Raw genomic sequence first — 19534 nt, 5'->3', positions numbered from 1 at the left:
ACATTCTATTATCCATGTTTTAATAAGCTACATTGTAATGGTAATTGATGTTCAATTTGAGGGTACTGAAAAATCTCCAAATATCTTCTGGGTTATCAAGGAAAGATAAAATGGTATTTGATACAGTTCTTTACAACTTTGATATAGTTTTAATGGTGAGTTATTTTATGGCCCTTGAATATTTGGAAAGTCACATATGATATAAAAACGAGTTCTCTTAATCGGAACATGCAATTAACTGGAAAAATCTCTAAACGTACACTCTAAGAGACAATTTGTGAAAAAGGAAACGTGGTTAGGGTAAAACATTTCCTTTTTTTATAAACCTTGACCTGGGTATGTCCCTCACCAATTACATAGGGTCCCTTGGGCCTCAACTTTACGCAGGCGGTTGGGTCTCTATGGTAATGCACCCGGCTGCTGAAGCGGAACACAGGTGACAAGGCGGAGGCAGGGGCTGGGCGACTGTGGGGAGAAGGTCTGGCTGCCCAAGGCTATGCAGGGTCTTCTTGAGCGTCTAGGATTGACTGCTCTGCCTGGCCAAGAATCTGCAGAACCTCCTCCTGACAGCCTGCCTCGACTTCCTAGCTCTCCTGGTAAACGCGCTCTGCACACCGCTCCGCGGCCGCTCAGGAGGCCAGGGTACTTCTGATGCCTGGCTGCGCTGGGACTGGTGGCTCCCGGTGGGACCCCACTTCCGTTGATGCGTCAGCTGCATCCTTCCAACGCGCTCAGAGGCTATGACTCAGGTGAAAGGAGTCCATTTTGCCAGCCCCCGCTGTCATGCAGCCGTTCAGCATCCCCGTTCAAATTACACTCCAGGGTGGCCGGCGGCGCCAGGGGAGGTAAGTCGCCACCAGAACCTCTCTTGCTGATTAAGTGGCTGGAGGGCGGCCATAACGAGTTGGCAAGGTTAGGTTTAGGTTTGGTCTTCATCCTCTGAGAATGCCCACTTGCCAGGCCTCCCAGGGGATCCTGGGGGCATCTTTGTGTCTTCCCCAGAAGTCCTGGCATCAGGGGGCTGCAACTTTTCTTTTTGGTTTCCTCCTCCATTTGGCTTGCAAATCTTAAAGGCCAGGGACTTTTTTTTTTTTGACTCACCCGTGTTTCCCTGGCACTAGGACATGGCCCAGAACATGTTAGGTGCTCAGTAAATACCTCTTGGTTGCATGAAGGGTCTAGGAAACTACCACCAGCACTTGGTTGCCTGGTGAAGCATGCTTGGGCCCTGGAATCACAGGCCTGGATTCAAATCTCAGTTCCACTCTTTTTTTTTTTTTTTTTTTTTTTTATTTTTTTTTTATTTGTCACAGAGAGAGAGGAAGAACACAGGCAGAATGGTAGGCAGAGGCAGAGAGAGAAGCAGGCTTCCTGCTGAGCAAGGAGCCCCATGCAGGTCTTGATCCCAGGACCCTGGGATCATGACCTGAGCCGAAGGCAGCTGCTTAACCAACTGAGCCACCCAGGTGTCCCTCAGTTCCACTCTTTAACTAGCTATTTAACTGTGGGCAAGTCATATAATCTCTGTTGGCCTCATCCCCTTGTCCATGAAGTGGGGATAATAATGGTCTCTACATGCCTTGGCAGGCTTTCTAAGTACTCCTCTCGACACTATCCTATTACCCTCTAAGGGAGGAAGTGAGATAGGCTTTCTTTTTTTTTTTTTTAAGATTTTATTTATTTATTTATTCGTCAGGGGAGAGAGAGAGAGCGCGCGCACACAAGCAGGCAGAGTGGCAGGCAGAGGCCTAGAGAGAAGCAGGCTCCCTGCAGAGCAAGGAGCCCGATGTGGGACTCATCCCAGGACCCTGGTATCATGGCCTGAGCAGAAAGGCAGCGGCTTAACCAACTGAGACACCCAGAGGCCCTGAGAAAGGCTATCTTAAGGAGCTTTTTTTTTTTCTCTCCCCAGAGGAATGCAAAACAGGGGGGCTGTGAGCCTTCAGTGAAGTTACAGTTCTTCTGTCTGCTTCTGGGTTTGGGTGGGTGGAGCCTTAGAACTGGATGCTGATATTGAAAGATGAGCCTTGCTTCAGGGTATTTGAAAAAGAGCATAATAAAAGCTTGCCAGGGGTACATTTCTCAGCCAAGTTCACACACTTTATCTGGAAATGTGGATGGTTTGTTAGTAGCTCAAGTGGAGTCGGGAGCTGAGTAATTGGAAACAGTAAAAACCACAGTGGTCATCACATCACCCACTTCTAACATCCTGTAATGACAGGCATGGGTGTTGAAGAAGAAACAAAGGAAAGTGAGATTAGGGGTTTGGGCGGTGGTGAGGATTGGAAGAGGAAGACACAGAACATGGGGGAAAGAGATAGAGGCAAAAACCCTTCTCTCCTTGAAATGCACTAATGCTTTTGTGAAAAGACAAAGCGAATTACTATATGGCAGAAAATCAAATGACCAAAGGCAAGGGAACAAGTTTTAATGCACTGTTCATAACACAATTAACTAGACCTAAGAGCAGTTGTGTTCTCCCCAAGGCAAGACCGTCTTCCCTTTTCATTGGTGAGATGTACAATCAGATGATTGCCCTAGCCTTTTGCTGAACTCTGTGAACCATGCTGACTTCACTCAACTTCATTTGGTGCTTCAAAAGAAGTTGTTAAACAATTTTGTAATTAAAAAATAGGAGGATAAAAATGATTACCCACAGCTTCTCTGTAACACAAACAAATTACAGGGAAATACGAATTTAACATCCCCATGCTTCGAAGTTATATACACATGTGAAAGGAACGTCAGATGAATTACCGAACTTTGAGGAAGAGCAGCATCTTTCTAAGGAACCCTTCTTGACAAGCTACAGTGTTGGAGGGAGAGGCTCCTGGCTTCTGCAGGGAATCTCAGCCAGAGGAGCCTGTTCAAACTCTTTGAAATCAAGTTTGCCTGAGGCTAAGACAGAAAGTGCCTGGAGCAATGGGTGAAAAAGGGCTGGTGGGAAAGTCAGTTCAGTTTGCCAGGAAGCCACAGAAGGGGGTGGATACTGCCTAGACTATGACTTAGACATCTCCAGGTAACAAACTGGTTGGAAGTGGAAATGTATTGCTGGCAAAAGGAAATAAAAATTATATTCACTCATCTTACTGGCTAGAGAGCAAAATTAGATTGTTCTTTGTTTGTTTGTTTTAAGATTTTTTTCTTTCTTTTTTTGACAGAGAGATTGAGAGAAAGAGAGAGCGAGCACAAGTACGCAGAATGGCAGGCAGAGGGAGAGGGAGAAGCAGGCTTCCCACCAAGCAGGGAGCCCGATGTGGGGCTCGATCCCAGGACTCTGGGATCATGACCTGAGCCAAAGGTAGACGCTTAACCAAATGAGCCACCCAGGTGCCCCCCAAATTAGGTCATTCTGAAATGCTTTGAGATCCTTGGATGAAAGGCGCTTGTAATACCACAAAGTTAATTACAGGAATGTTTATGGTCTCAGAAAACTGGAAAAACCCCAATATTCAACTATAAGGAACTAGGTAAGGAATTGATGGGATATCCAATTGATGGAATATTATGGAGCCAGTAGAAGGGTCACAAAGAACTGCTTGTGACATAAGAAAGGGCTTACTATGTTAAGTGCAAAGACGAGATTTAAAAAATCCCACTATGTCCAGAATGATCTTGTTCTATTTAAAATAATAGAGAGGAGGGGGAATAACACAGTAAGTGAGTAGAAATTATCTCTGAGTGGTAAAATTGTGGGTGATTTTTGTTCTCTTCTCTCTACTTTTCCATATCGTTCAAGTTTTGTAACATGAGCGTGTAAAAAGTACATTACTTTCATGAATTCTTTGACATTTCTTGAGGCTTTCTTTAGGGCTTGGTTTGTGGTTAGGTCTCATAACTGTTGCTTATATGTTTGAGAATAATATATATTATGTAGGGGATAGTATTCTGCATTATCATTTAGATAAAACCCATTACTTACTTTGCTCAAATCTTTTCCTCACTAATTTATATGGTTGAGCTGTCCATCACTGAGGGGTTATGCAAAAATATCTCCTCATTTGTCAGTGGATTTTGTCTGTTTCTTCCTGTAGTTCTTCAGTGAGGCAATGCTATTAGGTACATATAAATTAGTATTGTTAGCTCTTCCAGGTGACTGCTTTAATATATTATCACCTTCTTTACTTCTAAAAGGCTTTTGAACCTGAAGGTTCACATCAGCTTGCTTTTCCTTAGACTTTGCCTCACAAACTTCAACCTTTTTACATCTGCGTGTCTCATGCGACTTTTTTTTAAAGATTTTTAAAAAATTTTATTTTTTTAGTGTTCCAGAATTCTTTTTTTATGCACCACACCCAGTTCTCCATGAAATACGTGCCTCCTTAATACCCACCATCAGACTCACCCAATCCCCCACCTCCTCCCCTCCAAAACCCTCAGTTTGTTTCTCAGAGTCCACAGTCTCTCATGGTTATCTCTCCCCTCCGATTTCCCCCAACTCCCTTCTCCTCTCCATCTCCCCATGTCCTCCATCTCACATGATTTCTCTCAGTCTATTGACAATATTCCTGTCTTCTGGTTTCCATTCCTGTTATGGAGAAGTGACAACTCAGCCTGTCATTCCTCTGCGGTTGATCTGTCTTTTTCGGGGGCTGCTTTTAAGATTTTCTGTTGTGGTGTCTGTGTAATAACTCTGTGATGTGTCTAGGTGTAGATTTCTTTATTTGATCCCACAGGGTTTATGGAATCTGAGGACTAGGTTTTCATCAATTCTGAGATTTTATTATCTTTTTAAGAACATTGCTTCTGACTTATTTCTCTTATTTCTGGAATTCTGAATAGATCTTACGTTAGAGCTTTCCTATTTATTTTCCATGTTTCTTCACTTCTCTTTAGTATTTTCCATTACAGAAACTCCGTGTCTTATACTCTGGCTGTTTTGCAGGTCCATCTCTCTGTTTACTAATTATCTCTGTGGATGTGTCTAATCCACGGTTAAATCTGTCCATGGAGTTTTTATTTAAATTTTTAAATTTTTCATTTCCAGAAATTATATTTGATTCTTTTAAATATTGGCCTGGTCATATTGCAGAGTCTTGCTCTTTTTGATATTTGTAATCCTTTCTTTCTTTCTTTTTTTTTTTTTTTAAATATTTTATTTATTTATTTGACAGAGAGAGAGATTGCAAGTAGGCAGGGAGGCAGACAGATGGGGGGAAGCAGGCTCCCTGCTGAGCAGAGATCCCAATGCGGGGCTCGATCCCAGGACCCTGAGATCATGACCTGAGCTGAAGGCAGAGGTTTTAACCCACTGAGCCACCCAGGCGCCTCCCTTTCTTTTTGTTTCTTTAAACATATCACAGATACATTTTTTTAAAAAGATTTTATTTATTTAATTTAACAGATAGAGATCACAAGTAGACATAGAAGCAGGCAGAGAGGAAGGGAAGCAGCTCCCTGCTGAGTGGAGAGCCCAATGTGGGGCTCTATCCCGGGACCCTGAGATCATGACCCGAGCCAAAGGCAGAGGCTTTAACCCACTGAGCCACCCAGGCACCCCTCACAGATACATTTTTATATACTGTCCAAATATCCGAAGTTTTTTGTGGATCTGAATCTGTTTTTTCTAACTCAAAGGCCCTTACTGTGTTTTATGACTTTTGAATGAGAACACATAGTCCTTGAAACATCATAGGATTCCTTTAGGGCCTAGATTCAGTAGACTGCCTTCTTCTTATTTTTTTTTTTTTTAAAGATTTTTTAATTTATTTGCCAGAGAGAGAGAGTGAGCAAGCAAGTACACACAAGCAGGCAGAGAGAGCAAGAGAAGCAGGTTCCCCGCTGAGCAAGGAGCCTATGCGGGGCTTGATCCCAGGACGCTGCGATCATGACCTGAGCCGAAGGCAGCGGCTTAACCCACTGAGCCACCCAAGTGTCCCGACTGCCTTCTCATTTTGTTGATGGTTTCCTTTTCTTTGCAGAAAGATTTTAGTTTGATGTAGTTGTATTTGTTTATTTTTGCTTTTGTTTTCCTTGTCTTTGGAGTTAGATTCAGAAAAATATCATTAAGATTCATACTAAAGAGCTTTTCATCTATGGTTTCTTTTAGAAGTTTTATGGTTTCAGGTCTTATATTGAAGTTTTTAATCCATTTTGAGTTAATTTTTGTATATGGTGTAAAATAGTGGTCCAGGTTCCTTCTTTTGCATGTAGCTGTCCTGTTTCCCAGCACCATTTATTGGGGAGACTGTCCTTTCTCCACTATATATTTTTGTCTCCTTTGTAATAAATTAATTGACATATAAACATAGGTTTCTTTTTGGGCCCTCTATTCTGTTCCATTTATTTCTGTCTGTTTTTATGCCAGTAACTTCAGATGTGCAGGATGGTTTCAAACCAAGCGGTGTGCTACCTCTAGTTTTGTTCTTCTTTCTCAAGCTTGTTTTAGTTATTCTGGGTCATTACGTGTGGTTCCACATAAATTTTAGAATTATTTGTCCTATTTCTGTGAAATATGTCATTAGAATTTTGATACGCATTGTACTGAATCTCATTGCTTTGGGTTTTTATGGACATTTTGACAATATTAATTCTTTTAATCCATGAGCACAAAATATCTTTCCATTTATTTGTTTCTTCTTCAAGTTCTTTAGTCAATGTCTTATAAGTTTTCAGTGTACAGATCTTTCATCTCCTTGGTTAAATTTATTCCTAATTATTTTATTTGTTTTGTTGTGATTATAAGTAGTATTGTTTTCTTGGTTTCTCTTTCTGGTAGTTTGTTACCAGTGTATAGAAACAACAAATTTTTGTATATTAATTTTGTATCCTATAAGGTTATTGAATACATTTAATAGTTCTAATAGCTTTTTTGATGGTCTTTAGGGTTTTCTATATATACTACCATGTCATCATCATATAGTGACAGTTTTACTTCTTTTTCTCCAATTTGTATGCCTCTTATTCTCTTTCTTGCCTAGTTGCTGTAGCTAGGACTTACAATATTATGTTGCCTAGAAGTGGGCATCCTTGTTTTGTTCCTGATCTTAGAGAAAAAGCTTTCAGCATTTCCCCATTGAGTATGAGGTTGGCTGTGGGCTTGTCATATATAGCCTTGATTATGTTGAGGTTCTCTCCCTCCATATCTACTTTGTTGAGAATTTTTATCATAAATGGATTTTGAATTTTGCTGGATGCTTTCTCTGCATCTATTGAGATGATCATATGGTTTTTATCTTTCATTATTTTAACGTGGTGTAGCATATTGATTGATTTGCAGATGTAAAATCATCCTTGAATCTGTGGAATAAATCCTACTCAGTCATGGTGTATCATCCTTTTAGCCTTTTGTTGAATTCAGCTTGCTAATATTTTGTTGAGAATTTTTGCTTCTATGTTTATCAGAATATCAGCTTATAATTTTCTTTTTTTTGTGGCTTCCTTGTCTGGTTTTGGCATCAGGGTATTGCTGGCCTCGTAAATGAGTTTGGAAGTATTCTTCAATGTTTTGGAAGAATTTGAGAAAGCTAGGTACCAAATCTTTGAATGTGATTTGGATGTCTGTTTCCTTCCCTAGGGAGGTTTTTAGCCATTATTTCTTCAAATAACTTTTCTGCCCCGTTTTCTCTTTCTTCTCCTTTTGAGACCTCCTATAATGTGAATGTTATGCTATTTGATGTTGGTCTCTTAAGATGTCTTCAATTTAAAAAATATTTTTTTTTTTCTTTTTTTGCTCTTCTGTCAGGGTGAGTTTTATTGCTTTGTGATGTGTTCTTGCTGATGTGTTCTGTTTCATCCAGTTTGCTATTGAGTATTCAATAGTATATTGAATTCTTCAGTTCAATTCTTCAGTTCCATTATTATGTTCTTCAGTTCTGTAACTTCTGTTTGGTACTTTCTGATCATTGCTCTCTCTTTTGAAGTTTTCATCATGTTTACTCATTCTTCTGAGTTTGGTGAGCATCTTTACGACTATTAATTTGAATTCTTTATCAGGTAGCTTTCTCATCTCTTTCTGAGGTTGTATTTTTTGTTTTTTGTCTTTTGTTTTTTTCCCATTGGGAAGTATTTATTTGTTTCTTCATTTTGCTTCACTCTGTGTTGGTGTCTGTGTATTGGGCAAAACAGCTTCTTCTCTCAGCCTTGAAGGAATAGCCTTGGTTAGGTGAGGAATCCTCTCATTCACTCTTTTTCTAGCTCTTGGCTATCTCTTTGTGATTGTCTAAACTACCTGATTTATTCTTTATGTGTCCCTAGCAGGTATGTCAAGACCTGTTAATGTTCCAAGGGGAGAATTTCATTTAGCACTTAGCTTAAGGCTGATTAGAAGCCAGCCCCTCAGGCAGCAGCTGTCAAAGCATGCAAATTTTTACAGTCCTTCGGGGCTGCAACTGGAAACCTAGTTGGCCTTTAGACCAGGTCATCTAGAGGTGTCTCCTGGATGAGAGTTATAAAAATTAGGGCTCTAGACAAGTGTAGAAGCTCCTTTCTGGGAGGTCTATTGAGCTATAGCAAGACCAAGAGGGTGTGCAAGGATTGTGTCTTCCTGCCTGTGTTCCCTGGGAATGCCTCTTGGTCTCTAGATGTATGGGAAACCTGAAGCCTGTACTTCAGGCTGGAGCTCCAGGCTAAGTAAATAGGACTTTTTACAGGATGATTGTGTGTTTCAGTCTGCTATCTGTGCATTGCCCTGGGGTGGGGTGGGAGGTGCCCTGCCAAGAACGGTCTTTGTAACTGTTACATTCCTATGGAACTCAGGAACACCAGCATCTTGGCCAGTAGGGCTAGATGATCAAAGGTTTTCCCCTGTGTGGATGCTGTCCATGCACACTGAAATTATGCCAGTTTTGCCTATCAACAATCATACTTGGGTCTATTAAATCAATATGTTACAAGAGCCAGAGAGACCTCAAAATAAACCTCTTCATGCATGGATTCCATAGGTATCTCACAACCAGCCTCCAGGATGACTAAAGTCCAGTTTCAGAACAGGAGGGAAAAGACAGGGTATTGGGTACTGGAAACCTACAAAATATCTAATCTTACTTTATGGCTAAAACTCTTCTCTTTATTATAATTGTTTATGAATTATAAAATGTGCTACCTCAAATTTCACTTAAAAAGTTGTTTTTCCTGCCTATTCTCTGAGGGTGGGATGATAGAGGGTGAGTAAAGTATCAAAAGAGATTAAAAATCCCCAAACCAGGTGCCTGGGTGGCTCAGTGGGTTAAAGCCTCTGCCTTCGGCTCAGGTCATGATCCCAGGGTCCTGGGATCAAGCCCCGCATCGGGCTCCCTGCTCAGCAGGGAGACTGCTTCCTCCTCTCTCTCTCTGCCTGCCTCTCTGCCTACTTGTGATCTCTCTCTCTCTGAAATAAATAAAAAAATCTAAAAAAAAAAAAAAAATCCCCAAACCACATCCTTGATTCCCAAAATAGTATTAACCCAGGAGTGCTGTGATCCTCTGAGACCAGTGCTTCCCACCGCAGGCTCCTAGGACATCCTGGATTACTTGACCTTCCCCTCACTGTCTTTGAATTTTGAAGATTTTACCAGGGAGAAAAGCAGCTAGGGAGAGGAAGGGGAAGGATGTGGGGTAAAGTATAAAATATGCTTTTGGAAGAAAACAACTAGCAATTCCCTTGACAAAGTGTTGCTCAGCTTTACATTTTAGTAAGCTTTTTATTCAGTTTGATGGTGTCTGAGTTTCTACCATTTTAACTGCATTTGTTTGGCTTAAGATTTTCTTAAGACTCTTGAAGTGGAACTACCTCTGGGACTGCATCCGCCTACTGAGCAAGGATCTGCAAATCAATGACATTGACCATAGGAAGTGGTAAAACTATGGCGAATTGGAGAATACATGCTGGTCCATAGGGACAGCCTCTGCTTGGCTTGGCCAGCTGTTCATAGACAGGAGTGTGGACCTGATAGTTTTCAAAAGTCAGTAATCAGCATTTTTATGAAAATTTTCACAATTTTTAAAGTGTTAGCAACGAATCCCACATTAAAAAAACACACAGAGAATTAAAAAACAGAACAAAACAAAAAACCAAAAAAACACAACTTATCCGTGGGCTGGATACTATCTGTGGGTCACCAGTTAGCAACGTTCATTTTGGTTTTTACTGTTCACTGGACCCCTACTGTGAAATAACTTATCACATCCTTTGCTGGTATAGAGCAGAGAGAGGGAGAGAAGAAATGTAGGGCCATTCACACAGATCTGTGAGTGACCAGAGAGGGGGAGAGCAGAGAGGAGAAGAGAACAGGCAGAGGGATAAGGAGAAGCAGTCCTTATTCTGAAAGGACTGGCCACGGGCCACCAAGCCCCATGATAGCTATACTGCCTTTCCCTGTAAAAGAACAATATAAAAGAACAAGTCAAATCCTACTATTTCCAGATGTTGTTAATTCTGAATCTGAACTTTCCGAGTCATTCTTTACATATGGAATTCACTGAAGAGTGTAAAAATTATTTTCAGGGGGAATGTGCAGTATCCCTAACTGATAAACAAGTTCATAATACTTATTTACATACATATATATGAAAACTATACAAATGAAAACTACTTATAGGTAATTCTTTTCTATTCATTGATTAAACAGATCTCCAAAGACTTCTTACTATTGTTAGATGTAAAAAAAATTACATTAATTATATTTTATAACACATAAATTTAGCTGGTTTGGGTGGGTTTTTAACCAAGCTCTGAACATGGGATTTCATGGTGTTGCTCTGAACCTGATCACAACCTCTCCAGGTGGATGGCAAATGGGATCATCCTTCCACCCACCATGAGGTGGTAAATGTTCCCATTTCTCTGTGAGTTTATTGAAATATCTTCTTTTTACTTCCCCCAAAGGACAGCCTTTTCTGCCTCAGGGAGGAATAGAAACATAGACCACAGTGATGGAGACCTCCCAGATGTGCACAAGAAGCTGCCATCCAGTGCTGGAGAGGACCGAGCCGTGCTGCTAGGGTTTGCAATGATGGGCTTCTCAGTCCTCATGTTCTTCTTGTTTGGAATAACCATTCTAAAGCCCTTCTTGCTCAGGTAAGAAACAGAGAAAGGAGACCCAGAATTTTCGATTCAGATCAGACCAAACACAGTGGTGGAGAAGAGGCTGGCTTTGGCTTCTTCAGCCCTCTCATCATTATCTAAGGGAAGGGAAGATAGAAACACCTGTTTGTCTCTCAGGGCTGGGAGGCAGTTGAGGGTGGAGAAAGGGGTGGTAAGAAAGCGGAAGATAGTCCTTTGCCACTCACCCTCCTCATCTGAAAAATACTTTCAACAACTAATCCATACATTAGATATGCATGTAGGTAATAAATTCTTCCTTTAACAGGTTGATATCAGGGGTGTCTGGGTGGCTCAGTCAGTTGAGTGTCTGCCTTCTGCTGAGGTCATGACTCCAGGGACCTGAGATTGAGCCCCACATTGGGCTCTCTGCTCAGTGCGGCATCTGCTTCTCCTTATCCCTCTGCCTGCCATTCCCCTGCTTGTGTTTGCTCTCTCTGTCAAATAAATAAATAAATAAATAAATAAAATCTTTAAAAAAATCCCCACCAACCAAACAAGCAGATACCACAGAGAATGGTTAATTTAAATCTTTTACATGAGCATATAAAAGTTATTGAGTTTTTTGAGTTTGATAATGTCTATCTAGCACATAGTAGTAGCTCAATAAATGTTAGTTTCCTTCCTTTGTTTTAATTGGTTTCCTTATTAAATACATCTAATAACAGCATTTATCAAATATATATTATATGCCAAAATATACTATATTTTATCCTATTTAAGTCTATAGTCTAATGCTAATGGTAGCGTTATTTTATTGTTTTAATTTTCCTTTTAAAAATGAGCAAGCTGAGATTCAGAAAGGTCAAGTAACTTGCTTAAGGTCACTCAGCCAGTAAAGAACTGGCCTGTTGTTTTGATATAAGACTCCTTGCCTCCTAATACTTAAATAAAGTTTGCAGCCACAGGAGGGATAGGAGATTTCATTAGGGCAGGGGAGCACAGGTTTAATTTTGGAAGATGGCTTACAGAACATGGGGGTACTTTGAGGGAGGGCAGTACGGGGTAGGGGAAAAGCAAGGAACACTTTCCCTTTGGTTAGCCAAAGAGTTACAGAAGTTTGGGAGAATGGGGAGAGGGAGGCCTAAGAGATCAGTGGGGAAAAAGGGTCATAGGGCAAGAAGTAGGTGGCCTGCTTTTGTTATTTATCAGATTCATCTCTTGCCATTCCTAAGTTACATTATTAGGACAATAATGTGGAGGTCTCCCTCGCTACAGCACACAGTGCTACAATTAGAAGTGCCCAGAATTTCCACTCTAATATTAGCACCAGGAGAATATGTTCTGCTTCTGGTCAACCAGCTTTTATTCAGTGGACTCCAGGAATCTTATATGTATTTGTATTTCCTTCATTGCTTTGGCTGCTAGGAAGCTCAGAGTCAAATTTGTGGCCCAGTTCTCATAACTGTAAGGGATCTTATGGTATGCAGGATACAGGATTGTATCCTTACTCTTTTCTCCCTCCCTTTTCCTATTACTCCTGTATCTATATTTGTATCTGTATCTATATCTACCTATCTAGCTAGCTACATTATACATATTTATGTAAGCTGAATAAATGGTGTATGTGTGCACATGTTTGTGCACTTGTATGAAAGTCCAGGTCAGATTATTTATTAAATGTGATAATTTGGTAGAAGTTTCAAGGATACCTTCTGCAACCTGACACCAAACTGTTGCTCATATTTAAATTTTACTTTTCTAAGCATTTCTAGAAATTGTTTGCTTAAAGTAATTACATGAATGCTTAAGAGGGGTATGTTCTCCTCTGTCTCTTGCCTTGTGATCTTGTGCTACCTCAGAGCCTGGTTTTGCTTCAGGGAAGATGGCCTAAGTAGCTTGTACCTGTCCCCACTCCCTTAGACTCTCATCTTTCAACCAAATGATGGACTTTGCCTACTTGTAGACACATAGACACACAGTGTTATCAAAATACCATGCTCATGTTTTCAGCTCTAAATATATCCGTAGTTCTACTGGAGAGGCCTGGCTTGGTCCTTGTGCATGGAAATTCGGAGAGCTTAGCTCTAACACAGACAAACAGGGGCCTCTAAAGTATGATTTTAGGTTCTTGGTCTAAATAAGTACAGAATTTAATTTTGTGAGAAAGAAGGCTAGTGTTAAACCTGTGGAAAGAACCTTATTTTCCATATTTGCATTTTTACTTGCCTCAAATTTTATTCTTCTTAGGCTCCATCCAGTGTTTGTTTTTTATGTCCTTGCCTCAAGATTATTTTGAATGGCACCGTCTCCCAAGTTATTAAAGAAAATGCTTACTCATGACCAAAGATCTCAATGGAAGTGCAGTGTTACCCTAATTTCAATGAGGCATTTCAAACATTGACTTTAGAATTTGCTTATCTTACTTCTTGTGTTTAAGTTGCCAGGAAATAAACACAGGGACCCGCCTACACGTGTGAGGGTGCATGAGGAGCTGGTCCTGTACATTCAATCAAGCATTTCCTCTGACCCTCATTTACTTTATCTAAAACTTATCCTCTAATCATTTCATACATATCTGTCTTTTCAACACCACCACAAAATCTTCATGGGCAGGAGTTTTGCCTACTACTTCTCATAGCACCTAGAACATTCTGTGTGTGTAGTACATGAGAAAATTCTCAAAGGAACATTTTCCAAGTAAAATTTAATTCACGGTAACACTTACTGAGCCTCTACTATGTGGGAGGCATGGCGCTTCTTGCTTTGAGGATCATAAAGAAGAACAGGATGTACCTCCTGACCTCAAGGAACTTACTGATAGCAAAACATAGTAAGTTTTCGAATGAGATATTCCTTCTATGATTTGTTTGCTCATTGGAAGTAGACAGAGACCATGGAAATGTACCTTGTTACCAGGCTATATTGACCCAGGGCCACACTGACTGTGGTTGGACTCGATCCAAAGGCACATTTCCATAGGACAGGAAAATGGGTACATTTTGAGATGACAAAGCATGAGAGAGGATAAGATTTCTAACTATGTGGTTACAGTAATATTTGTCAAAGCATGGTTTGCCAAATACCTGCATCTTAAATATGGCTAAATACAGATTTTTGGGCTTCAACTCAGATCAACTGAATACAAATCTCGAGGAGTGAAGCCATAGAATCCACAAATTCTTCACTCTAACACACTTGCTCAGTTGATTCTGAAGTTTGAAAACCATTGATCAAAGGGTTGGTGTAGTTAGAAATACACCAAGCGGGTCATAATTGAGATGAAACTTACCAGTTTGCTGTTTATCCCCTTTCTCAATGTTCTCCACTCAGTGTTCCTAACCACTATGTACCTTCTGTAATGGTTCTACATTACCTTTAAATATACAAATGCCTTGGGCTATCACATTAGAAATATAAAACTGGGGCACCCGGGAGGCTCAGTCGGTTGAGCATTGACTCTTGATATTGGCTCAGGTGATGATCTCAGGGTCATGAGATCAAGCCCTGCATTGGGTTCCATGCTGGGTGTAGAGTCAGCTTGAGATTCTCTCTCTCCCTCTCTCTCTGCCCCTCCCTCCCTCTGCTTGCTCTCTCTCTTAAAAAAAGAGAGAAATAAAAAACTAAATTGTAGAGGGTGAAGATCATTTATCTTTTTCCAATTGAAGCACTCAGAGAGAAGAATCAAACTGTACTGTCATCCACGCTCATATCATGGATGACTGGATGGACTGTGCTTTCACCTGTGGTGTGGACTGCCGAGGGCAGGGCAAGTACCCATGTCTTCAGGTGTTTGTGAACCTCACCCATTCAGGTCAGAAAGCTCTCCTACATTATAATGAAGAGGCTGTCCAGATAAATTCCAAGGTAATGTAAAGTTCATGTAATGAAGGAGTTCTAATTATAGTCCTCCTTTCTGTGCCAGACTGTCCCCAGCAGAGTGCAGTACCCCAGACCATCTCTAGGGATAAAGCTATTTCCCTCCAGTGAATGCCTTTACAGGATAAAGGAAGCTAAAAGCATTCTTGGAGGAAAAAATGGGGTATATAGAATGGGAAGGAATTATTTCAATTTTGCAAACTGGTGTCTAGAATTTCCCAGCTGAGCCAGTGAACAGAGTCAATTGTGGGCAGTTTTACTTTTGGAAGTCCTACTCCCCATCATATAAAAAATGTGAAAATGTACTCACAACACATTTTAAATCAAGTAAACAATTTTTCTTATCAAATAAATTTAAAGGATTATTATAATTTTGATTTTAATAGGTTACTAAATTGGTTCATATGTTTATAGTATTTATTTACACCTAACTATGAAAAAGTTAGCTTGTATTAGATTGGTTAACATGCTATACTTTGTTGTCTTTACTTGGGCACTAATCCATCTGATGATTTCTGTTTCGGATGCAATAATTTTTAAGGTCTCAAACATTTAGGTAGGCCTTAAGCACAGTGCCATGAGTGCCTACTGAGGATGCTAAAAAATCTGAAGTTTTTTTGGAAAAAAAAAAAAAAATCACCAGCTGACAGATCCCTTCACTGGTTCTGCCCTCCGCGAACCAAAGCCTATTTAGGAAGGCTTTGTGGGCCTAGGGCAGAAGCCTCAACACACTATCCCTTAGGGAAAGATTTTCTATGGGAAACCAAGACAACTAGGGTAGAGGTGTTCATAGGTTGAAAGCACATAGTGAGCTCAACAGATATTTTTTGAGTGGACAAAGACCAACTGCCTGTATGTGGAGAGAGCATGGTCCTTACGATGCTGGTCACTGCCTCTTCTGCAATGTCTATTTTCTAAGAATCCCTTCCCCCATTTCTGCCTAGTGCCTGGAAATGGCCATTTCACTCTGTGTCCTCCTGTCCACCCTTCCCCATGGGCTCTGCAACAGGTTTCATCACCTTCTGAGATTGAAACTCTCCATGAATAGCTTCGGTTTGAAGCCTTTTCAGAATTAAAACTGTTGCTTAAATGCTTGGTTTCGGGGACAGTGTCCTCATGTTTCTTCCTCCTTCATACTCCTAGTGCTTTTACACACCCAAGTGCCACCGAGACAGGAATGATTTGCTCAACAGTGCTCTGGACATAAAGGAATTCTTCGATCACAAAAATGGGACCCCTTTTTCATGCTTCTACAGTCCAGACAGCCGATCTGAAGATGTCATTCTCATAAAAAAGTACGACCAAATGGTTATCTTCCACTGTTTATTCTGGCCGATGCTGACTCTGCTAGGTGGTGCCCTGATTGTTGGCATGGTGAGATTAACACAGTACCTGTCCCTATTGTGTGAAAAATATAGCCCCCCACACAGAGATGAGGTAGGTGGCAAAGTACCTTATATGGAACAGCACCGACTAAAACTGTGGAGCATGGGGAGGAGCCCAGAAAGAAGCCGAGAAATCTTACAATGGTGGCCACATTAAGGTCTTGGCCTTCGGATGCTTGGCAATTTTTGCGCCTGAGGACCTAATGATGTCTGCCTGGACACTAACCATGTAGAGGCAACTCAAATTAAGTATGATACTTCACACAGGAAGAAACATTTTTAAAGAGCCTCATTATGTAGTCCATCTGTTCTATAAATAACCACAAACTCATCGTCTTTTCCTCTACCCCACATATTCCACGTGAGCCAAGGCAGTGCTTTTGTTCCCTCATGGCAACACAGGCTTCAGGTAGTTGTGCTTGACCTAATTTCGGCTCTCGTGGAACCCGTTGGTGTGGAGTACACGATGAGGGCATCTACCTGCTGACCACTGACTGGCCAGTCTCTTTGTTGGCAACAGAGTTCACCTCAAAATATTTCTCAAAAAAAAAAAAAAAATCTTAGTGAAAATCAAGTCATTCACGATCAAGTTAGGAAGAGAATAATCTGGTAATTTCAAAAAAATGTGGGCTACCATTCTATCTCCCCATTCATGATAAAGGAGGAAAGCTGCTGCCTAGCAAAACCACTAAGTTTGGAGCTATTCATACTTAACCTTGCCATGTACCATGTAATTTTGCTTTCAGCCACATCTTTCTAGTTAATTATGCTTTCCATAAGCTCATTTTATTCTCTGTGTACATTCTGGTGGGAGTGGGAGAGACGGCCAGAAATGTGCAGGAAGAGGCTATACTAGATGGAATTGAACATTCATGTCAGATGATGCACACTGTAGATGGGTCCCCCATGGTTAGTCAGCAAATGTCCAAGCTTTAATTAATGACTCAACTATGGTTACTAACTAATGAATGTCACAGGGTTCTCCCAACAAGTGCTTTTCAGAGTTAGCTGAATATGAGTTGAAAAGAGTTTGTTCTGAAAACCAACGTGCCTTAAAGTATCTTTAAATTTTACTAAAAAGTCATATATCATGGACATTATAATGAGACTTTTGAAAGCAACTTTTATATGCAGATGTAATCAAAACAGAAAGTTTGCCTCTAAGTCAATATTATGCTTTTTCATATGAATTCAAGTCACAAATAACTAGACTGGATAATTAGAGCAATATTGACTTCACAAAAAATAAAAAAATTAAAAAAAAATAAATAGAGATCCTGTGGTGGGGGGGAAATATTGACTTCACAAGTAATGAACAATTTTGGTGCTTTCTCTTCTTTCTAGTGTGGAATGGTAGAAAAAACACATGTCTCAGAGGATTTTATGTGAATTCGTAGGCCATCATTACAGCTTTTCAGATATGTATCCTTGGGCAATTCTGCTCAACTGCAATGAATGTTCAAGCCTTTCTCTTCTCACTTATAAAATGAGGACAATCTCTTCCTTTATAGGGTTAAGGAATAAACAAGGCAGAGTATATAAAATACCTTGCTCAACTTCTGACATCTAGTAAAAGTCCTCAAAAACATTAGTAGATTTAAAAAAAAATTGTTTTCTAAGTTTCAATGTTTAGCCAGCCTTATCCCTCTTCGGGTATATACCCAAAGGAAAGGAAATCAGTACCTCCAAGAAACAATCTGCACTCCCCAGTTCAGTGGAGCATTACTGACAGTAGCCAAGATATTGAACCACCACTGTCCATCAACAGATGAATAAATTGTGATCCTACACACACACACAGAGAAAACACATATACATGAGGTGTATATCTACACACAGTGGAATATTATTCAGACTTAAAAAAGGAGACCCTGGGGCGCCTGGGTGGCTCAGTGGGTTAAGCCGCTGCCTTAGGCTCAGGTCATGATCTCGGGGTCCTGGGATCGAGTCCCACATCGGGCTCTATGCTCAGCAGGGAGCCTGCTTCCCTCTCTCTCTCTGCCTGCCTCTCCATCTACTTGTGATTTCTCTCTGTCAAATAAATAAATAAAATCTTTAAAAAAAAAAAAAAAAAAGGAGACCCTACCATTTGCAATGACATGGATAAACCCAGAGGGCATTATGCTAAGTAAAATAAGCCATACACACAAAGGGAAAAAAACCCCTGCATTTCACTTATATGTGGAATCCAAAAATGTCAAATACACAGAGGCAGAGTAGGATACGTAGAGTAGGATGGTGATTATTGGGAGTGGGGGAAATGTTGAGATGTTAATTAAAGTGTACAAACTTTCTTTTTTTTTTTTTTTAAAGATTTTATTTATTTATTTGACAGAGAGAAATCACAAGTAGATGGAGAGGCAGGCAGAGAGAGAGAGAGAGGGAACAGGCTCCCTGCTGAGCAGAGAGCCTGATGCGGGACTCGATCCCAAGACCCTGAGATCATGACCTGAGCCGAAGGCAGCGGCTTAACCCACTGAGCCACTCAGGCGCCCCAAGTGTACAAACTTTCTTATCAGATGAATTAAGTCTAGAGATCTCATGTAGAGCATGAAGACAATAATACTATCTTGAATACTGGAATTTGCTAAGAAAGTAGATTTCAGGTGTTCTCATCACACAGATACATAAGATAACTATGTGAGATGATACATTGATAGCTTGATTATAATTATTCGCTATACATAAATTCCAAATCATATTGTACACCTAAAATATATATAAATCTTATTAAAAAGTAAAATGGAGTCAGCCTTGGTACCTTTCATTGGTTAGCTGGTTGTAGGGGCTAATGTAGGGAACTGTAGGAGAAGATTCCTTCCCACCTTCTCTTGGCTAAATGTAATATATATTTAAGGTCCAGAACATGCCGTTTAAGAGGTTGTGGTAAATTATTTTGTATACCAGACTTTCCTGAAATAAAATAGATGTATGCACACATATTTTAAATCGTTTTGCAAATTGAGAGTCTATAGATTTCTTAAGGGCACCTCTCTAGTTATTTCTTAGTTAGTTTGACATGCATCTAACAACATGCAATTCTTGGGATTTTTCTCCTAACAAATTCAAAACCACTGATTTAAAACCTAAAAAGTGGAAGTGTGAAACCTGAACTGTTTCAATTACTCCAGTTTTCCACTCACAGAGTGCAGCTACTTGGTTCATCTCCTGATCTCATCTCAGGAAAGAGAGACATTATGCTTGGAGAACAAAGTCAATTTAGAACAATGTTAATTCAAAGTCATGCAAACCATTTGGCAATGAAAATTTAAGCAATTACTTGTTGTTAATTGCTTAGAAGTACAAAGTA

At 40.3% G+C, this 19534-nt stretch overlaps 1 protein-coding gene across 1 annotated transcript; it reads left to right on the top strand.

The window, feature by feature from the left end:
* Positions 1-481: 481 nt before the first annotated feature.
* Positions 482-18085, top strand: KCNMB3 (potassium calcium-activated channel subfamily M regulatory beta subunit 3). The gene is made up of 4 exons (XM_013058341.2): positions 482-845; positions 10805-10996; positions 14629-14827; positions 15983-18085. The coding sequence occupies exons 1-4, from the start codon at positions 784-786 to the stop codon at positions 16379-16381; spliced, it is 852 nt and encodes a 283-aa protein (XP_012913795.1). The 5' UTR covers positions 482-783; the 3' UTR covers positions 16382-18085.
* Positions 18086-19534: the final 1449 nt, after the last annotated feature.

This window comes from Mustela putorius, unplaced genomic scaffold, assembly GCF_011764305.1.
Source record: "Mustela putorius furo isolate JIRA1106 unplaced genomic scaffold, ASM1176430v1.1 tig00003834_pilon_pilon_pilon, whole genome shotgun sequence".
NCBI classification, from domain to species: Eukaryota; Metazoa; Chordata; class Mammalia; order Carnivora; family Mustelidae; genus Mustela; species Mustela putorius.
Note: the sequence above shows the minus strand (reverse complement) of the source record. Positions and strands in the feature narration are given on the sequence as shown.